Source organism: Phyllostomus discolor, chromosome 4, assembly GCF_004126475.2.
Source record: "Phyllostomus discolor isolate MPI-MPIP mPhyDis1 chromosome 4, mPhyDis1.pri.v3, whole genome shotgun sequence".
NCBI lineage: Eukaryota > Metazoa > Chordata > Mammalia > Chiroptera > Phyllostomidae > Phyllostomus > Phyllostomus discolor.
Window position 1 is genome coordinate 27,082,299 of NC_040906.2, and position 20,686 is coordinate 27,102,984.

The 20,686-nt window shown below is 41.7% G+C and overlaps 2 protein-coding genes across 2 annotated transcripts in view; one reads left to right on the plus strand and one right to left on the minus strand.

Moving 5' to 3' along the window:
• LOC114493998 (T-cell surface glycoprotein CD1a-like) overlaps positions 1-20,686 on the plus strand; it is a 338,703-nt gene that overhangs the window by 1,647 nt on the left and 316,370 nt on the right.
• On the minus strand, positions 15,296-18,788 carry LOC114494782 (T-cell surface glycoprotein CD1a-like). The gene is made up of 6 exons (XM_028510107.2): positions 18,618-18,788; positions 17,877-18,140; positions 17,157-17,435; positions 16,663-16,941; positions 16,240-16,333; positions 15,296-16,066 (listed from the first exon to the last, which is right to left on the minus strand). Exons 1-6 carry the CDS (start codon positions 18,676-18,678, stop codon positions 15,991-15,993), a joined length of 1,053 nt encoding a protein of 350 aa, XP_028365908.1. The 5' UTR covers positions 18,679-18,788; the 3' UTR covers positions 15,296-15,990.

The following is a 20,686-nucleotide window of genomic DNA, read 5'->3' on the forward strand; positions in this document are numbered from 1 at the left end:
ATAGTAGTGTTTTGGTGGAGTCTTTAAGGTTTTCTATATAGAATGTCATGTCATCTGCAAATAATGACAGTTTTCATCCTCCTTTTCAATTTGGATGCCTTCTATTCTTCTTCTTGTCCCATTGCTGTGGCTAGTATTAACACTGCCAGTACTGTGTTGAATAAGAGTGGTGAAAATGAACATCCCCGTCTTGTTCCTCATCTTAGGGGAAACACTTTTAGTTTATACCCATTGAGTATGATGTAACCAGTGGGTTTGTCATACATGGCCCTTTTTATGTTGTTGTATGATTTCTCTGTTTCCACTTTGCTGAGAGTTTTTATAATAATTTGGTACTGGATGTTATCAACTGCTTTTTCCTGCCTCTATCAATATAGTCATTCGAGTTTTATCTTTCAGTTTGTTTATGTGACATATCATGTTTATTGCATTGTTAATATTGTTCCAAGCTTGCATCCCCAGAATAAATCCCACTTGATCATGGTGTATGATCTTTTTGATGTATTTCTGGATCTAGTTGCTAGTATTTTGTTGAGTATGTTAACATTTGTGTTTATCAAGGGTATTGACCTATAATTTTCTTTCTTTGTAGTGCCTTTATTGGAAATTAAGATAATGTTGGTCTTGGAATTAAGATAATGTTGGCCTTGTAAAAAGAGTTTGTGTGTCTTCCCTCCTTTTGAATTTTTTGGTACACTTTGGGTAGGATAGGTATTAGTTCTTCTTTGAATATTTGGAAAAATGCAACTGTGTAGTCATATGGTCCAGGACTTCTGTTTGCTGGGAGCTTTTTTGATTACTTGATTTTCTGACTTTTTTTCTAATTCAGTTTTGGAAGATTGTATGTTTCCAGGATTTTATCCATTTGCCCATTTGCCCATGTTGTCCAATTTGTTGGCATACAGTCACACATAGTACTTTTTTACAACCCTTTGTATTTCTGTGATGTCAGTTGTTACTTCTCCTCTTCCATTTCTGATTTTACTCATTGGGGTCCTCCCTCTCTCCCTCTCTCTCTCTCTCTCTCTCTCCCTTTTTTTTCCTTGATGACTGTGGTTAAATGTTTGTCAGTTTTGTTTTATCTTTTTTTAAAGAACCAGGTCTTGGTCTCATTGTTCTTTTGTGTTGTTTTGTAGTCTCTTTGTCATTTCTGCTCTGATCTTTATTATTTCCTTCCTTCTGCTACTTACTCTGAGCTTTGTTTCTTTTTCTTTTTCTAGTTCTTTTGGAAGTAGGGTTAGATTGTTTATTTGAGATTTTTCTTGCCTCTTGAGATAGGCTTGAAAAGCTATGAACTTCCCTCTCAGAACTGCTTCCTCTGTGTTCCACAGATTTTGGGTTATTGTATGTTCATCCTTATTTTTGTCAGAATTTTGTATTCTTTGATCTTATTGTTAACCCATTCATTCTTTAAAAACATGCTATTTAATCTACATGTGTTTGAATGATTTTGAGGAGTTTTTTAAAGATTTCATTTATTCATTTCTAGAGAGAGGAGAAGGAAAGGAAAAAGAGAAGGAGAGAAACATCAATTGGTTTCCTATTGCACATGTCCAACTGGGGATCTGGCCCACAATCCAGGCATGTGCTCTGACTGGGAATCCAACCAGAGACCCTTCGATTCCCAGGCTGGCACTCAACCCACTGAGCCATACAATCTTGAATTTTTTAATTATTATTATTATTTTATTTTAATCATTGTTCAAGTACAGTTTTGAATTTTTTTATTGTAGTTGGTTTCTAGTTTCATGCCATGTGGTGAGAGAAAATGGTTCATGTAATTTCAGTCTTTTTGAATTTGTTCAAACTTATTTTGTGTCCTAACATGTGGTCTATCTTTGAGAAGAATGTATAATCTGCTGTTTTGGGATGAAATGTTTAAATATCAATTAACTACATTCCATGCAGTGTGTTGTTTCAGGTTTCTGTTCCCTTGTTGATTTTTTGTCTAGAAGATACCTCCACTGATGACAGTGGAGTGTAAAATCCCCTATTATGACTGTATTGCTGTCTGTCTCTTAAGATTTTCTTTATATATGCAAGTGCTTCTATGTTGGGTCCATGTATATTTTAAAGGTTTATATCCTCTTGTTAGATTGATCCCTTTAGTTTTATGTAGTTACCTTCTTTGTCTCTTGTTATGGCCTTTGTTTTGAAGTCTGTTTTTTCTGATATTAGTATTGCTACACTGGCATTTTTTTCATTTCCATTTGCATGGAATACTTCTTTCCATCCCTTCACTCTCAGCCTGTGTTGTATCTTTTGTTCTGTGGTGGGTCTCTTGCAGACAGCATATATATGGGTCATGTTTTATTGTCCATTCTGCTACCTTATTTCTTTTGACTAGAGTATTTAATTCATTAAATAGGGTTTTTACTTATAGGTATTTATTTATTGCCACTTTATTCTTTATATCTCTGTTCCTCTCTGATTTTTTGTCTTCTTAAAACAGGCCCTTTAACATTTGTTGTAATACTAGTTTGGTGGCAATGAACTCCTTTAGCTTTTTTTGTCTAAGAAGCTGTTTGTTTTGCCTTAACTTTTAAAAAATACAATGTTTTTCATATTTTTCCTGTTACCATTTAGTCCCCATATACCAGGGGTGTCAAACTCATTTTCACCAGGGTCCACATCAACCTCACAGTTGCCTTCAAAGGGCCGAATGTAATTTTAGGATCCTACAAATGTAACTACTCCTTAACAGTTAGGCAAGAGCTCAGCACTGCCACCAGGTGGAAACAATGTTCTGGGCCAGATAAAACAAGGTGGAGGGCCAGATTTGGCCCATAGCTATTGTGTTGCCACCTGTAGTCACCCTCTCATCCCCTCAGCAGTCACCACACTGTTATCCATGCTCATGAGTTCCTATATCCTTTTTGCTCAATCCCTCCACCCCGAAACTTCCCCTCACCCCCCACTAGCTGTCATCTGTTCTTCATCTATGAGATTTTCTGTTTTGTTTGTTAGATTCCACATATGAGTGAAATCATATGGTATTTGTCTTTCTCTGACTGGCTTATTTCACTTAGCATCATGGTCTGCAGATTCATCCATGCTATTGCAAAGGGTAAAATTTTCTTCTTTTTTTATGGCTGAATAGAATTCCACTATGTAAATGTCTCATAGTTGCTTTTTTTCTTTTAAATATATTTTATTGATTATGCAATTATAGTTGTCCCATTTTTCTCCTGTTTACTCCCCTCCATCCTGCACCCCTGCATAGTCTTATGGGAACTCCTTTGTAGGTAACTGTCTCCTTTCCTCTTGCTGCTTTTAAGATTCTCTTCTTATCGAGCTCCTACCCTTTGCAACAGCATGGATGGAGCTGGAAAGCATTGTGCTAAGCGAAACAAGCCAGGTAGTAAAAGGCAAATACCATACAATCTCACCTTTAACAGAAACCTAAACAACAAAACAAAGAAACAAGCAAAATATAACCAAAGACACTGAAATAGGGGACAGACTGACAGTGACCCGAGGGGAGAGAAGAGGAAATTTCAGGGGAGAATGGGAAGGGTTTACAGGAACAAATTTAAAGGACATATGGACAAAAGCTAGGGGGAGGGTGGGAATGGGAGGGAAGTGGGGAGGGTTGGGTGGGTGAGCTGGAATGGGAGTAAAAGGGAGAAAACTGTACTTGAACAATGATTAAAATAAAATTTAAAAAAAAGATTCTCTTCTTATCTTTAATCTTTGGCAATGTAATTATGATGTGTCTTGGTATGTGCTTCCTTGGGTCAAATTCTTTGGGATTCTCTGAGCTTCCTGGACTTCCTGGAAGCCTATTTCCTTTGCCATATTGGGGAAGTTCTCCTTCATTATGTTTTCAAATAAGTTTTCAATTTCTTGCTCTTCCTCTTCTCCTTCTTGCACCCCTGTGATTCAGATGTTGGAACATTTAAAGTTGTCCTGGAGGTTCCTAAGACTCTCCTCATGTTTTAAAACTCTTGTTTATCCATTCTGTTCTGGTTGAATGTTTATTTTTCTTTCTGGTCCAAACCATTGATCTGAGTCCCAGTTTCCTTCCCATCACTGTTGAATCCCTGTGCATTTTCCTGTATTTCACTTTTTATAGCCTTTACTCCTTCCTCTATTGTGTGACCATACTCAATCAATTTTGTGAGCATCCTTATTACCAGTGTTTTGAACTGTGCATCTCATAGGTTGGCTATCTCTTTATTGCTTAGTTGTATTTTTTTCTGGAGTTTTGATCTGTTCTTTTATTTGGACCTTATTTTTTTTTTGTCTCAGCGTACCTGTTAGGTTTTAAGGGGCAGTGCCTTAGGTATTTGCCAGGGTGGAGCAACCCATGTGGCTGCATTGTGACCCTGTATGTGGAGAAGGGGTCTGAGAGGGAACAATGCTGCTTGCTCAGCCCTTGGCTGGCTTTCAGTCACTTCCTCTGCTTCCCACAAGCAGAGTGGCCCCTTCTGGTGCTGATTCCTGGGTGGGTGGTTTTGTGTATATTCTAGGACCCTGTGGGTCTCTCCAACGAACTCACCTGTGAGGCTGGGAGTCTCTTCCACTGCCACAACACCCACAGGTTTTTTCAGTTGGAAGCATTGAAGCTTTATTTCCCTGCACTGGAAACTTGGGTTACATGGTCTGTCTAGCTCCCCAATTGTTCCTCCTGGTTTACCTGCATACAAATGTGGGACCACCTGCTTTGACAGCCACTGCCTTGCCACAAGTCCTCTCTGCCTGACTGCCTGTCTCTTCCTCTCCTGCCAGTCTGTATGAATGTTTCTTTTTTAACTCCTTGGTTGTCAGACTTCTCTACAGTTTGATTTTTCTGGCAGTTCTGGTTGTTTTTTTGTTTTTAAATTTGTTTTGTCCTTCTTTTTGTTGTTCAAGGAGGCACAGTGTATCTATCTACCTATGCTTCTCCCATTACACCTCTCCACAGTTATTTTATCCACACATCTGTTGATGGGCACTTGGACTGCTTCCACATCTTGGTGCTGTAAATTTTGATGGCCTTGCTTGGTCTCAGTGGCAAGGTCCTTGCTTTTCATTACTTTGAATATTTCATGCCAGTCCTTTTTGGCCTGAAGTGTTTCTATTGAGAAATCAGTGGACAGCCTTAGGGTAGCTCCTTTGTAGATAATTAATTGCTTTTCTCTTGCTCTTCTAAAGCTCTCTCTTTGTATTTTTTTTTTAAGATTTCAGTTATTTTTCAAGAGAAGAAAAGGGAGGGAGAAAGAGAGTGAGAGAAACATCAATGTGCGAGAGATACATGGATTGGTTGCCTCTCATGTGCCCCCCAATTGGGGACCTGACCTGCAGCCCAGGCATGTGCTCTGATTGGGAATCAAACCAGCAACCTTTCAGTTTGCAGGCGGGTACTCAATCCACTGAGCCACACCAGCCAGGGCCTCTCTTTGTCCTTAATCTTTGACATTTTAATTATGATGTATCTTGGTGTGGGCTTTTTGGGTTTATCTTGGTTGTAACTGTGTGCCCCCTGAATGTGTATGACATTTTCCTTCACCAGGTTAGAAAATTTTCAGCCATTATTTCTTCAAACAGATTCTCTATCCCTTGCTCACTCTCTTCTTCTGGTATCTCTGGGATGTGGACATTTTTACACTTGATGCTTTCCCAGGGTGGCCGCAACTCACAGACCCTTCCACAGACTGTAAGCTCTGTAGGGCTGGGTACCTGGGATCAGAAGGATGGGGCTAGTGGGTCCCCTACTTGGGGGTCATGAAGTCAGGTGTCCAGTGACAGGAAAATAGCCTGTACTCCAAAGCTAAGTCACTCAGTCTCTCCTAGAGTCTCCAACTCTAGTTTACCCAGGAGGGAATGCCACTGGCTTAGGATGGATGCAGCTAACTGTCCCCTCTGCAGGAACCAGCTCAGCTTGGCAAAGCCTCTGGGCTTTGAAGGACAGATCAAAATAGTCTCTTGTTGAGGGTGATGCTGACCAAGCCTGCATTATTGGGCTAAGCACTTTCTCCTGTCCCAGACAGTTGCCTGCATCAGACTCACACTCAGTATCTCAGCTCTGAGCAGGTCTCTCTTCCCCCTGTGGAACTGAGCTAAGCATGGTGGTATTTCTAGGACTTGGGTAGATCCAAACAGACTCCCCTTGTGGGTGTTGCCTGCAGGCCTGTAGGTGAGGGGTAAGCACTTCTTCTCCCCAGGGTAGCACATGATGAGCCTACAGGGGAGGTAGGAGTGGCCCTCTTGTAATGTAATTACACTTCCCAGCTCCTGCTCGTTTGATTCCTGGACAAAATCTTCCCCAGGACACATGCCCCAAAATTCCCAGCTCTGTATGGCACTCTGATTCCTCTGTGCAGCTGAACTCAGAGGGCTAGGCTGGCCAAGTGATTCAACAGGTGGGGTCAGGGGTGCTGGATGTGCACTTGAGGTTGAAAAGGTTGGTTCCATTTACAATGCCACAGAGTTCAGTCACTGAGTCTCTGCTAAGAGTCTCCCCAGAAAAAGAAGGGCCTAACTGTCACTGATGGGTGTAGCCAGCAGATCCTTCCTCAAGACCCCAGCACAGCAGAGTGGCCTTGCCAGCAGACAGGGACCAGGCAGCACTCCCCAGGCTGTAACAGCAGGTGTGCTCTTCCCTGGGAAGGTGGCATCTGGGACTGTAGGAGACTCACTTGTCCCCCATGCTCACTGAATCTCCACTGAGTTCCACCATCAATGCTGTGCGGGCTCCTCTTCTCTGTCACTTTGGGTTGGGGATCCCTGCAAGGGGTGGGGACCCCATGCTCCTGGGCGGATGAAGTTTTTTAGTTATATATCTCTTTGTTAAAGTTATCACTGAGAGCATTGAGCATCCTTATTACCAGTGTTTTGAACTCTGTACCTGGTAGTTTGCTTGTCTCCAATTTTTTAGTTCCTTTTTTGGCATTCTCTACTTTCTTTTGGGACAGATATTTGTTTTTTTCTCCTCATTTTGGCTGCTTCTCTGTTTATATATATTTGGTAGGACTCATATATCTCCCAGTTTTGGTAGGGTGGCCTCATGTAGCAGGTGTCCTGTGGGGGCTAAGTGGCAAATTTTTTCTGTTCACCTCAGCCAGGTGCTCAAGGTGTGACCCAGTTGTAGTTGACCTTGCTTGCTGTTGGCATATCAGTGGAAGGGAATTCGCCTTCAGGATGATTGGTTTTGAGGATGCCATGACTATTGTGGAGGAGGTATTTTGCAAAGGCCTATTACCCTGTGGAGCAGGATTCACTTTAATGGGACTGTAGTGTCTGCCCTGTCTGCTTGTTGAGTGTGTTGTTTGTGGAAGTGGTGCTCTGGTGTGTCATGAAGTTGGGCACTGGATGTATTGATTCTTGGGCCTCTTGGGAGGTGCACGCCAGGAATAGCCACCACCTGTGTCTTGTTTGGGGCCACTGGTATGACCTAAAAAGTGATTTGTAGGTGGTTGTCCTTTGTGCTGGGCATGGTGGTGCCTGAGAGAGGCCAAGCCGTGCATGCTGACTGCCACTAGTGCCAAGTCTGGGCCCACTTCACAAGGGGTATAGGGCCCATTGAGGCCAAATTCTGCATGTTTGGGGTTTGTGAACATTTGAGAGATTTTGCGAAAGTCTGTTGCATGAGGCAAGACAGGCCATTTGTATGGTAAAGCCGCTGTTAGGGTCTTGGTTCTGCTCACAAGTTGGGTGGGGTGGAGTGTTGGGGAATCACTAGGGCAGAGTGAATGGTGATGGTGTTGTCCAGGAGACTCAGATATGGTACCTACTTGCACCTGCAGGGGGAGAGCCCATCAAAGGAACAGTGGCCTCTGCCAGCACTTCTAACATGAATTTCAAAGGGAGAATGGTTAATACTACTTTTTATGACATGTGATATGAATTATTTTTTCCTTTAATCCTGCTAAAATTTCTTCATATCATTTGCTCCTGCCTGTGATAAAACATAGTTTGTATATAGATGTGGCCAGGTCTGATGTAAGAAGGAATCACCCTCCCATTGTCTTTTACTGAAATTCTGCCTACTAAAAAAAGTCACTAGTTCTCTTTTAATCTTTCTTTCTAGGTTGAGAAATTTCCTATAAACTTGTAGTTTACTGTGGACTTGACCAGTTAAACTTCCTCTTACATGTGGATAAGTAAAGGATTTTTGAAAAGATCCTCAGAAACAATGAAAATAATTAATGATTAAAGAATTTAAATAAATGATTATAAGGCATTAACATAAATATTTATAAATGTGATGATGCAATGACCTGTTAAACCTCTTCTTTACAAAGCTGACTGTAGCCATCTGGTCCCATTGGCTGAATTTCTTTGAAAAAAATCTTTTTGCATGCCATTAGAAAGTTAAAATCTAGTTAATACACTAGAAAATCATCAAATACTAACTTAAACACTTTTACTATTTAACACAATTTTACTTTTTAAAATCTTTCATCTTTACTCTTGGGTCAGATTACTTTTCTGTCAAATAATCAGGAGATGGGACACAGATGGGGTGGGGCACGATGCCCATACCTTCCAAATTTGCACAAAGGGAGCCGCTTTGTCATCATTCACCTACCCACCACTCTGGTCTGCCCACTAATTCTGACAACACAGCCATCTCATCTCATCAACTGAGAGATCCCAGGAGGTTTACATAACTGCTTGTGTGGTCTTAAGTTCGGTTGTGAACCCAACTCACATTTGATACTAAGGTCTATCCTTTCTTCTTTTTTAAAAAAGATTTTTTGTTTATTTATTTTTAGAGAGAGGGGGAGAAACATTGTCCCACAACCCAGGCATGTGTCTTGACAGGCATTGAACCTGTGACCTTTCAGTTCGCAGGCTGGTGCTCAGTCCACTGAGCTATGCCCGGGCAAGGTCTGTTCTTTCTTGAGGAGAGTCTCAGTAGTGCACATTACTATTCCCTAAACTTGAGCCCACTGTGGCTGAAACAGAGTGTGTGTTTAGGAAACCTACAGGAATGTGTGTTAGGAGATAGGAAAGCTCTATATTTATCCTATGTGGAGGTTGACAAAACCCACCAGTGGTAGGAAAAATTATTTTTAAAAAGAATAACTTGGTAACCTGAAAAGCTGAGAAAGAAAGGCTTGAAAGGTTTCTGAAGTTTGACTCCAGGTGATTAAATATCAAAAAAGGAACAAGCTTAGAGGAAGACATTTATTATGTTTTAAGTTCCAGGAGACACAGCTGCTTCTCATATATTTAGAACAACATTCAGTGACTATATTTATGATACAAATAGTAAAAGCTGAGTATGTAAGGAATGGATGAATGAATGAATGAACGAACTAACAAAAGAAACAAACTTACTGTTGCAGGAGAAACTCCATGATAAGTGCCTTGTGTTTTTATTATTTTTAACTGTCATTGTGGCAGCATTTTATGGTTTATTATATGCTGGTGCTAGATTGTTTTTTCATCTCTCTGAAAACACTGAAAGTATGCATTTTTGTCTCCATTTAACTAAAGAAAACAAGGAAGATCAGAGACTATTTCCAGAGTTACTCATTTACCCAACACCCGAACTAGCAGTTTGATTCTTTACAAGTGGTTTGTTAGAAACACATGAAAAGAGTTCAAGAAAGGGATTGTACAGATGTCACAGATAAACAGCAAGACAGTGTAAGAGTTTAACAGAATGAAGACACAACAGAAAAAGCAAAAGGGCAAGAAACCAATTTTAAAGAGTAAAGGGAAGAGAAGTAAAGAGAACTGTTGCAAGTAAGAGTCACAATTAGGTAAGTTCCCCGAGGTTCATGTACAACAGAGAGGATGTTTCTCTCACAAAGAAAAGAAAGAATTCTCTTGTTAGCCTAAGGGGATTAAGGAAATTTATGGCCTGACATAACTGAGAAGTCAGGGTCACTCAGGCTTTAACTAGAGTTTAACTTGGTGTCTTCTGTGGGTCTGTTTTCCCTGCCTTTTTAAAACACAGTTTGTTTGTTTGTTTTGGTTGTTGTTGTTTTCAGCTTTATTGAGGTATAATTGATGAATGAAAATTTATATATTTAAAGTCTACAACTCAATGTTTTGATTCATGTGTGTGTTGTGAAGTGATCATGACCATCAAGTTAATGAGCATGTCCATTACCTCACACAGTTTTAGTCTTTCTTGTGTTGAGAACTCTTAAGATCTAACTTCTTAACAAATTTCAAGTATATAATTTCTCTGCCTTCTTGCATGTATAACCTCATCCTCAGTTTGCTTCTCTGGTGTTGAAAAATAGCTTTAATTGTTTCGAGCTTTATACCTCACACCATAACATTCAGGACAAGAAGGAGCATCTCTTTTCCCTACAATCATACACAACGGTCAGGCTTCATATGCACTGAACCACCTTAGAGTAGATGCCTAGCCCTAAACCATCAGTCTGAGGTAGAATAAGCGGGATCTATGTGATGATTTGGCTTAAATTATAGGTTACCAGTCCACCCTTCAGCCTGTCACATTGTCAAAGGATGCCTTTTCATATTCGCCTTAGGCCCATCAGGTTCAAAGTACAGATGAGAGTGGAGTCAACCTACCCCAAACCACATGGCTGCTATGCATGGGTGACAAGGTAGATGGGAATCTAGAGAAGCAACCAGCCAGCCTAATTCAGGTAGGAAGACTGCAGCAGTCCCACAGTGTGCTCTTCCTGGTCCCACTATTTTTACCTTTTCCTGCTCTTCCATCTCACTTTATTTTATAAAAATTTCCACATGTGCAGCTGCTGCCACCTGGAGTAGGTTCATAGGGATGTTCTCCTTGCCCTGCCCCCCCTCTCTCAGCTCTCTACACAAAGGAAAACTAATTCCCTTTCCCCGAGTTCAACCCAAATAAGTTGCTGTACTAAGAAAGTAAGATAGGTGCAACAATGAAAACAGTAAACTTGTGGAATCGAATGACGAAGGCAAAGTTTTCAACTCAGAAGACAGTGATGACCTTTCTCTCCCCCACTACTTTATGCTCCATATGTCCCTGCTGCATAGCAAGTGCTTAAGAATTATTTTTGAAATTGATGTATTCTGAAGTAGTTGAAGTCCAGTTATGGATATCTCAGCTTACCCTGCCTTTTGTGCTGAGGTTGAACAAGGTGACTCTGCCTCACTGTTTCAGTTCTTGCACTATACCCAAGTGTCGCTTTTGTGGTGTATTTAGTGCCCCATTTTTCACATCATTGTGCTCTTTATTGGTAATTTTGATGTTTAAAATATCCCAGAAGCATAGTGCTAAGGAGCTGTCTAGTGTTGCTAAGCACAAATAGACAGTAGTTGCCTTACAGAGGAAATGCATGTGTAAATAAGCTTTGTTCAGGCATGAGTTACAGTGTTGTTGGCCATGAGTTCAGTGGTAATAAATAAGCAATGCATTAAATCCAGGAAAAAGAAGAAGGAAGGCGTAGGTAGACACACTTGCCTCCTGGCACAACCAAAGCAAGGACAACAACAAAAGTAAAAACAAAAAAACAACCAGAAATGAGAGAAACTGAATTGTATGGAAGTCCGACAACCAAGGAGTTAAAGAAGAAACATTCATCCAGACTGGAAGGAGGGGCAGAGAGGACTCATGGGAAGGCAGCAGCTGGAGGACTCAAGTGGGCAAGGTGGTGGCTGACAGACTGGGCTGTCTCACATTTGTGTGCAGATAAACTGGGAGGAACAACTAGGGAGCAAGACAGACCACACAACCTAGGGTTCCAGTGTGGGGAAATAAAGTCTCAAAGCCTCTGACTGAAAACACCTGTGGGAGTTGAGGTGGCAGCAGGAGAAACTCCCAGCCTGACAAGAGAGTTCATTGGAGAGTCCCACAGGGTCCTAGAATGTACACAAACCCACCCACCCTGGAATCAGTCCCAGAAGGATCTAATTTGATTGTGGGTAGCAGGTGAAGTGACTGAAATCCGGCAGAGAGTGGACCAAGTGGCACTGTTCCCTCTTGGATGACTCCCCCACATACAGCGTCACAACACAGCTACATGGGTTACCCCACTCCTGTAAATACCTAAGCCTCTGCCCTTTATTACATAACAGGGATGCCAAGACGAAAAAAATAACTGGTCCACATGAAAGAACAGTTCAAAGCTCCAGAAAAAATACAACTAAGCTATGAAGAAAGAGCCAACCTATGAGATGCACAGTTCAAAACACTGGTTATCAGGATGCTCCAGGAACTCACTGGGTACTTCAACAGCATAAAAAAGCCCCGACAGCAATGAAAGCCGCATTATGTGAAATAAAGAAAAATCCACAGGGACCCAGTAGTGATGGGAAGGAAACCAGGACTCAAATCACAGGTTTGGAGCAGAAGGAAGAAAGGAACATTCAAGTAGAACAGAATGAAGAAACAAGAATTCAAAAAAGTGAGGAGAGACTTAGGAACCTCCAGGACGTCTTTAAACATTCGAAAGTCGGAATCATGGGGTGCCAGAAGGAGAAGAGGAAGAGCAAGAATTTGAAAACTTATTTTAAAAAATAATGGAGTACTCCCCTAATATGACAAAGAAAATAGACTTTCAGGAAGTCCAGGAAGCTCAGAGAGTCCCAAAGAAGTTGGACTCAACAAGGTACATCATAATTACATTACCCAAGATTCAAGATAAGGAAAGAATCTTAAAAGCAGCAAGAGGAAAGGAGATAGTTACCTGTAAAGGAGTTCCCATAAGACCATCAGCTGATTTCTCAAAGGAAACCTTGCAGGCAAGAAGGGGCTGGAAAGACGTATTTTAAGTCATGAAAGGCAAGGACCTACATCCAAGATTACTCTATCCAGCAAAGCTTTCATTTAGAATGGAAGGGCAGATAAAGTGCTTCCCAGATAAGGTCAAGTTAAAGGAGTTCATCACCACCAAGCCCTTATTATATGAAATGTTAAAGGGACTCATGTAAGAAAAAGATGATAAAAAATATGAACACTAAAATGAGAACAAACTTAAACCTATTAACAACAGAACCTAAAAAACAGCACAAACAACTAGAACAGGAAGAGAATCACAGAAAAGGAGATCACATGGAGAGTCATCAGTGGGGGAGTGGGAGGAGGAGAGATGGGGAAAAGGTACAGAGAATAAGTGGCATAGATGGTAGGTAGAAAATAGACAGGGGGAAGTTAGGAATAGTATGGGAAATGGACAAGACAAAGACCTTATATGTACGTCTCATGGACATGAACTAAAGGGGGGGAATGCAAGAGGGAGAAGGTGTGCAGGGTGGAGCGGAAGATAGGGGTGGAAATGGGACACCTATAATAGCATAATCAATAAAATATATTTCAAAAACAAAAAGAAAAAGAAGACTTTGCTGACCTATATGTGTAGCAGCTCACAACGTTCTAAAATAACATTTATAATGCTCTAATGAGGCTAGGTTGGAGAAGGAGCTAGATTTGTGAATTTACCATATAATTGTTTCGGGAGATACTCCCAGGAACTTGGTTCTTCTTGCAGACACAGTGAGGAATTACAGGCCATAAGGTGGGGGAGGGTTGTCAAGAAACATGTATAAAGGGCACGTGGACAAAACCAAAGCAGGTAGGATTGAAGGTGGGAGGTGGGGATGAGTGGTTGGGGAAAAATGGAGAAAACTGTACTTGAACAACAATGAAAAAATAAATCAAAAACAGATGTACAGGCCACTGAGGCTACCAGCAGCATGCAAAGTGTATTAATGCAAAGTTCTAATAGGAGAGCAAAGTATGGGTGTAAAGTACAGGCCTCATGGCTGAAAGAGGTGGCCTGGGTCCCCCCAAGCCAGAGGCTGCCTGACCAGGCGTGCTCCATGTGGCAAGAGAGTCACAAGGCCAAGAGAAGAGAGTGAGTCCTTTGTTCTGAGGACTTACATAGCTGATGGGGTGGGGGCAAAGGAGTTACATTTTGAGTAGCACGTAAAGGTGGTCCTGGTATCCCCTGGAGAGATGTGACTCCCCCAGTGTAGGTATGGGTGGGGGTCTGTTAGCTGAATCCTCATCTTGCTCCAGACTCTATTTGTTCATTTTGCAGACATGGCGGGAGGCAAGCCATTAACCAAAGTTGTTTCATGGGTGTTTTCCTTTGGACGCTGTGGGCCCCTCCCTTTCTACCTTGCAGGCCTTGGGATGAATATACAGCCTCAAGGTTCTCCTTTTCCCAGCCAGTGGAGACATTACACACAGACTTTCCAGGGCTCCCTGCCTCCTACACTGTCGTAGTTTCACTTGTTGTTTGGGACTCCTGGCAGCCTTTTCAGACCAGGCTCAGGGTTGTGGGCTTTTGCTTTTAGCCCCTGTATTAAGTGTTTGTTAGATTGTGATGGTGAGGGCCCTGCCTTTATTTTCCCTCTGGTCACTTAGTCCACCACAACATTCCCCCTCAAGTGATAGGAGCCCAAATCTTTGAGGACTTTGGGCTCAGGGCTACTGGGTCAGTGGGTGAGACATGTCTGCCCCCCCTCCCTGCCTTGGTCTGCTCTCTACCCTGCCTAACATAACGACCTTCTTCTTTTCCTAAAAAAAAAAGCATAATAGACAGCACAGCTGTGTGGCTAAAAGTTGAAAGTACTTATAACTGCATTACCCAGGTTGAGGAAGATATTAAACACTCTTGGCTGGTGTTTTATTATTTAAAAAATACTACATATAGCTCTGGCCAGTGTGGTTCAGTTGGTTGAGTGTCATCCCACACAGCTAAAGGTCGCCAATTCAATTCCCTGTCAGGGCACATACCTGGGCTGCAGGTTCGCTCCTGGTCGGTACTCATACAAAGGACAACTGATTGGTGTTTCTCTCACATTAGAGTTTCTCTCCTTCTCCTCCCCCACCCCAAAAGAGGTAAGTAAAATGTTTTTTAAAATTCTATATATAATAAATTATTTGAAGTTATATAGACATTAAGAAGTTGTCTTTAAACTGGAACACACATAAAACAGCTGTGTATTCACTAGTTGACAAAAATGTTCTGACCAGAGATTCATAGGAACATAACCCTGTATTTTCCCGAGGATCAATAGATCAGCATGTAGTAACTTAGTGTTTGCAGTGTCTTCAACACAACAGCCTTAACTAGTGAGAATGTACTGTGTGCACACTCCTTGCTTTGGTCTCACTTCAGTCCTGACTGTCAACACTCTGTTCTCTTTTCTTGACCATCTTCTTTTTGCTTCTGTGTGACACGCTTGCACTACTGCCTCTCAGACTGCACCTTTGTCAGTGCTTCTCAGATTTTAATGTACCTAATGAGTCCCTTGCTGATTTTGTTAAAGTGCAATTATGATTCAGTAAGTCTGAGGTGAGGTCCAAGAATCTAGATTTCCACAAGCTCCAAGGAGGTAACTCTGCTGTTTATCCCTGAACCACACTAAATAGCTAGGACTGCACCCCGCCTTTCTCTTTTGTTTAAAATACTTGGAACAACAATTGCACACAAATAGGTTTCCACAGTTGTAAGAATGTTTGGAGGCCACATTGTGTTTCTCCTCAGGGATTCAGAGGAGTCACTGAGGAACTAGTAAAGTGTGAAGACTTTTAACAAAAAGCATAAAATGTCTCGACTACGACACACGTCAGGAAGATAAAGAATAAGAAAAGGCTATATATTTGGCATGAACTTAACACAGGCTTTTATTGAAAGCATACTACATACAATTAATACATTTTAAAAATGATACAAACTTTAAGGAGATACAGACTTTGCTCTCAGGAAACTTAAAAATTAGAAGGGGAAAAGGGACCTGCATAGCTGCAGCAAAGGATAGAAAGTAGAAAGTCGGCAAAGTATGCGGCAGAGTGTGGTGGGAGTTCAGTCACTGCTTCCATTTGTGAGTCAGGGAACGACCACCAAAAGAAGTGACATCTTAAATGGGCCTGAGGTTCATTAATTTTCCAATATAGAGAGGTTACTAGCATCTCATTTTATCCAGAGTTAAAATATGAGTTTTAAAACCTCACAACCAGGCCAGAAAGCAAGTCCTGCAAAATGACAAGTAGTGTACATTAATAACAGACCATTAAATAAACACCGGTAAACCACAACAAAAACTGTACAAAGGAGAGTTGAAAGGACATCATCACCATGCTGAGTTTTAAGTATGTTTTGAAAACCTGGGCTGCTGGAATCTCTCCAAAGGAAGAAGAGTGGAAGGAGGTTCACAGTGTGTCCTATAAAAAGAACAGAGATGAACGTTACTGTGCATGAGGTGGACATGAGAATTGAAGAGTAAAAGCAAAGGGACTGGGGAAAGAAGAATTAAGGGGAGAGAGAGGAAAACCAGTACAGGACAACAAGTAAGAAGGGCATAAAAGAAAAGGAAAGATGGATACAGAAAACTCACCAGCGCTTTTTAAGCCAAAATGCAAGACCTGTCAGAAGCAGCAGCAGGGGTAGCATCACTGCCAAGATGATCAAGGCCTTGGAGTTAGGAGGGTCTGTGGGTTTGGGTGCACACAAGGGTGTCATTTCAAGTCCACCCCTTGGTTACTACATTTCCCTCATCTGCTTGTTTAAACCTGAATGTTCACCTCACTAATCTCCTTCCTTCCTGGTTCTTCTCTCATCCTCTTCAGAGATGAATCTTTCATCTAACCCTCAACATCTTCCTACATCTGCAGGTCTCTTATTTTCAACTCTTTCATTTATTGAATTCTTTTCATTCTTTTGGAATTGGAGTCCATAAATTCCAAATTTTTTATCTGGCTCTTGCTCTGCTTGTGGACCATCTACTCCTCTCCCCAGTGTGGACCCCAGTGTTTTCTACCCAAGTAGAGGATGATGTCCTGGCCTTCTAGACTGCTGTGTGTCACCCAGCAAGACAGGCCAGATGTCTCAGTGGCTTCCACATCCAAGAAGATCTGAGGATACCATGTCCCATCAGCGTTGGGTAGAATATCACTTAGTTGAGAGCCCTGTTGTGCCTGTTCACCTCGCATCCACATAACTGAAATTGGCTTTGGGTAGAAGCCAGAGACATGACAAACCAGCAACAGATGGTCAGGACTGGGATTGGGCCCAGTGGACAGCCAGGCCTCTGGTTTTACTGCAGAAGACAGGAAAGGTGTTCAGATAAGCACTTTAACACAGTTTTGGAGGTTCATGTCTTCACATCAGTTTAGACAGACACATGTGTCCCACCCTGGGAATTCATCAGGCATTATCCCTCTCCCTCTTGACTCCTTATCCTAAGTCTGAAGGAAGGGTAAAAGGGTATAATTTTAGAATAGAAAATTCTTGGAGGAAGGATATGGGACTGACCTTGTTTCTGGAGATCTGCCTTCCCTGCATCAAGGAGACCCAAAAGGTAACGTGGACAGCTTTTAGTAGTCCTCCATTCTGTGATTTTGTTGATGACAGTGCGCTTATTGAGTGTTTTGCATATCTGCAGAGCTCTAGTTCCACCCTCTGGAGATGGCACCCATGAACTGTTCTTGAAGCTCAGAAGGTCTGATCCTTGATAAGCAAATCGCCATAAGTCTACCTTGACTTTCCCAGAGTGCAGCTCACAGCTGAATGTTTTTTGTACCTCAAAGGGATCTAGAGAAGAGGGATTGTAAGTTAGAGGGAAGGGAGTTAAAAAAGATGAAATAAGTAGAAGCAAAAAAGGAAGTAGAAAGAGAAGTTTGGGGGATTTGAGGTAATGGTACAAAGTCTGGTTTACTCAGAAGTTCAGATAAAACTGGTCATACTTGAAGGTGAAAAGAATGAGTGTCTTTTTTTTCCTTTGGAAATGGAATGGAGTAAATTATTGAAAGAGAATGGCATAAATGGTGAGAGCAAGAGAATATGGAAGAACTTAGTGTGAGAGAGTTGTGTTTATAATAACTAGGCTGAATGAAATAAATTAGGTTACAATGAATGTACAGATAGAGATTGCTTAAGGATACTGAATGTGGAAAACAATTGGAATAAAAACCTCATTGAGACAAACATACCCCACCCAACATTGCACCAGCTCATTTGGGGAATTGAACTTACATTCAAGCATCCATTCACTGGCATGCTTATTAAGTAAATGCAGCAATTCATGGTGGAATGTTTGCAATAACACTTCTGTTTCTTTCATCTCGTTGTTGCTGAAGTTGCCATTGGACCAAGGCCGCAGGGAAATAAAACCACCAGAGCTGCTGTTCCAGGTCTTTATCTCCAAATCACCCAACCAACCAGAGCCCCAACTTCGGGTCCAGGAGCGGTTTTGTAAGGATAAAGTACCAATGAGTCTAAAGATTTGGTCCTGGAAGGCTATTGGAAAAAAAAAAAGACAGGAGGAGGGAAAACAAGCCATTGGGAAGGAAAGAGAATGAAGAAAGAAAAACGTTAGAGAGGGGAATGTCAGAATCTGGAGATCAGGGAAACCATAGTTACTTCAGCAGACATTCACCTGCCCAGAGCCCCATGCTTTATAGAAGGGTTGGGGCAAAAGTAGATGTACAGTTGTTCATAGGAAAAACAATACAATAATGAATAAATAATAACACAAGAATAAACTTTATTGCATATGCTCACAACTTTAAACCTACTTTTTCCCCATCTTGCACAGCCTCCAGAAAGCATAGGGTCCTAAAGTGATGCTGAAGGGACACTCAGAATGGACCTATGCTGACATTCTCACTCTCCAGGTGTGTTCTGAGGACACCACACAGAGGAACACACACACACACACACACACACACACACACACCCTTTGGCACCCAGCTGGGCAGTTGCCAGAGTTCTTACCATCTTCATTGTCGCCACCTCCGAGGAGAACTGCTAGCAATGAAATTTGCAAAAACAGCATTACTGCACAGGTGTTACTTCTTTCTCTCAGAAAAGTTTGTCTTTGATTTCTGTTTTAAAGAAACCTACCCCACAATACTTCTGTCTCACTTCCTTCTTCTACCAACAGACAAGCCAGTGCCAGCACCCCTGCCCCAGTAAAAAAAAAAAAAAAAAAAAACAAAAGAAAGAAAGAAAACCAACATGCTTCTTCCCTAAACCATAGTCACCAATTCAGCCTGTCATTTCTCCTTGAGTTCTGACTCTCTTCTTGGGCTTTCAGCCTCTTCTCCTTGCTACCAGCCTTCATTCTGTTCATCTTTCTCTAATTCAACCTGTATGGAATAAGTCTTATGTGGTGTTGAAAAATCTTCTCATTCATACAATAAATGCATAAAACTAAATGCCTTTCCAATTCCCATCTGATGTTCTTATGCCCCTGCTGTTTTCTGTCACTCTGTCCTTCTCTTGCCAAATTTAAATATTCTCCAAATGCTCTCTTCTTCTGTCTCTGAGCCACCCCACTTCATTCATATCTCAGACATTTCATTGGTCACTTTACTGACTTTCAGAATCTTCTGTGACTGCCTGTGTAACTGTGTAAACTACTACTCCATTATTCTTAGGGAAGAACCAGTAACCATCACAGAGACAATAGGAACCATGAAACACATTAAGAAAAATGTCTACTTGACTTGTATTGATGTATATGCATTTACTTGAGAGTCACTTAGTGCCTGCCTGGATACACTCATTTTGCAACACTCAAGAATATACAGTTGTCTACAATGCACTCACTTTGTTCAGGGAGCTTCTATTCTACTTAAGAAGAAAACACAAAACCAAGAACTATAAATCTTGGGTGCTGGTTTTATTATAAATACAGACTCTAGACAAAAACAAGCCTTCTCGAAACAGTATTTTGTAAAGTGGCAACTCTTAACTGTTGCCTGCTCAGACTCTGGACTGGAGTGGTGCGCTCAGGGTGTTAGGTCTGTCTACTGCTGTTGTACTGGAACCCCAACATCTCACCGAATGCCTGTTACAGGTGTTCAATGAGTTTTTGAATGCTTGAATAATTTGGTTCAGGAATCCAATTATTTTCTAGCCATTCAGATTTTAGCATAGATTTTTGAGACATCAGAAGTCATTATTTGTGCTTCTATTTGGTGAAATGAGAATATTAAACAGTTTTGTTTAGGAGTAAAATATGTGCTAATATGCATAAAGTTTACACAATGGCTTATGCTACAAATCTCCTATTAGTTATATTTTAAACCTGTGAAGGTCACAGTAAAAAAATTACAGTGTAGGTTGCATGTAGAGGAAAAAGATTTTCGCACTTCTGGCCAAGATGGAGGCATAGGTAGACACACTGTGTCTCCTTGCACAACCAAAATAAGGACAACGAAAATTTAGAAACAAAGAAAACATCCAGTACTGACAGAAAATTGAACTGTATGGAAGTCTGACAACCAAGGAGTTAAAATAGACACATTGATCTGGACTGGTAGGAGGGGCGGATTCGGGTGGCTGGCCAGAGAGGGGTTGTGGCAAAAAAAGTGGTGGCTGGCAGACCCCTGATGCACAGGCGTCAGTGGGCGGACCCAGCAAGGAGACAGATTGAGGAGGGGCGAGGTATGCAAGGAGGCTGGCGGAACAGGTTGTCCAACATTAGCGGGCACATAAACCAGGCGAAACTGGGGAGCAAGACAGAGTACACAACACAGGGGCCCAGTGCCTCAAAATACCAATTGGAAACACCTGTGGTGGTTGAGTTGCCAAGAGAGACTCCCAGCCTCACAGGAGAGTTCGTTGGGGAGACCCACAGGGTCCTAGAACATACACAAGCCCACCCACCCAGGAACCAACACCAGAAGGGCTCAGTTTGCTTTGGGGAAGTGGCAAAAGAGACTGAAATTGAGCAGAGAGTGAAGCAAACACCATTATTCCCTTTTTGACCACTCCCTCACATACAGCATCACAACCCAATTACTGGGTTACTGGGTTACCCTGCCCTGGTGAACACC

What these genes read in the sequence shown, in the direction of transcription:
- LOC114494782 (XM_028510107.2), bottom strand. Translation starts at nt 18,678, where the DNA reads ATGCTGTTTTTGCAAATTTCATTGCTAGCAGTTCTCCTCGGAGGTGGC. An exon ending in AGGTGGCGACAATGAAGATG is followed by an intron (nt 18,141 to 18,617) that starts GTAAGAACTCTG and finishes TTTTTCCAATAG; the next exon opens with CCTTCCAGGACCAAATCTTT. An exon ending in GGACATCATCCTCTACTTGG is followed by an intron (nt 16,334 to 16,662) that starts GTAGAAAACACT and finishes CCAAACCCACAG; the next exon opens with ACCCTCCTAACTCCAAGGCC.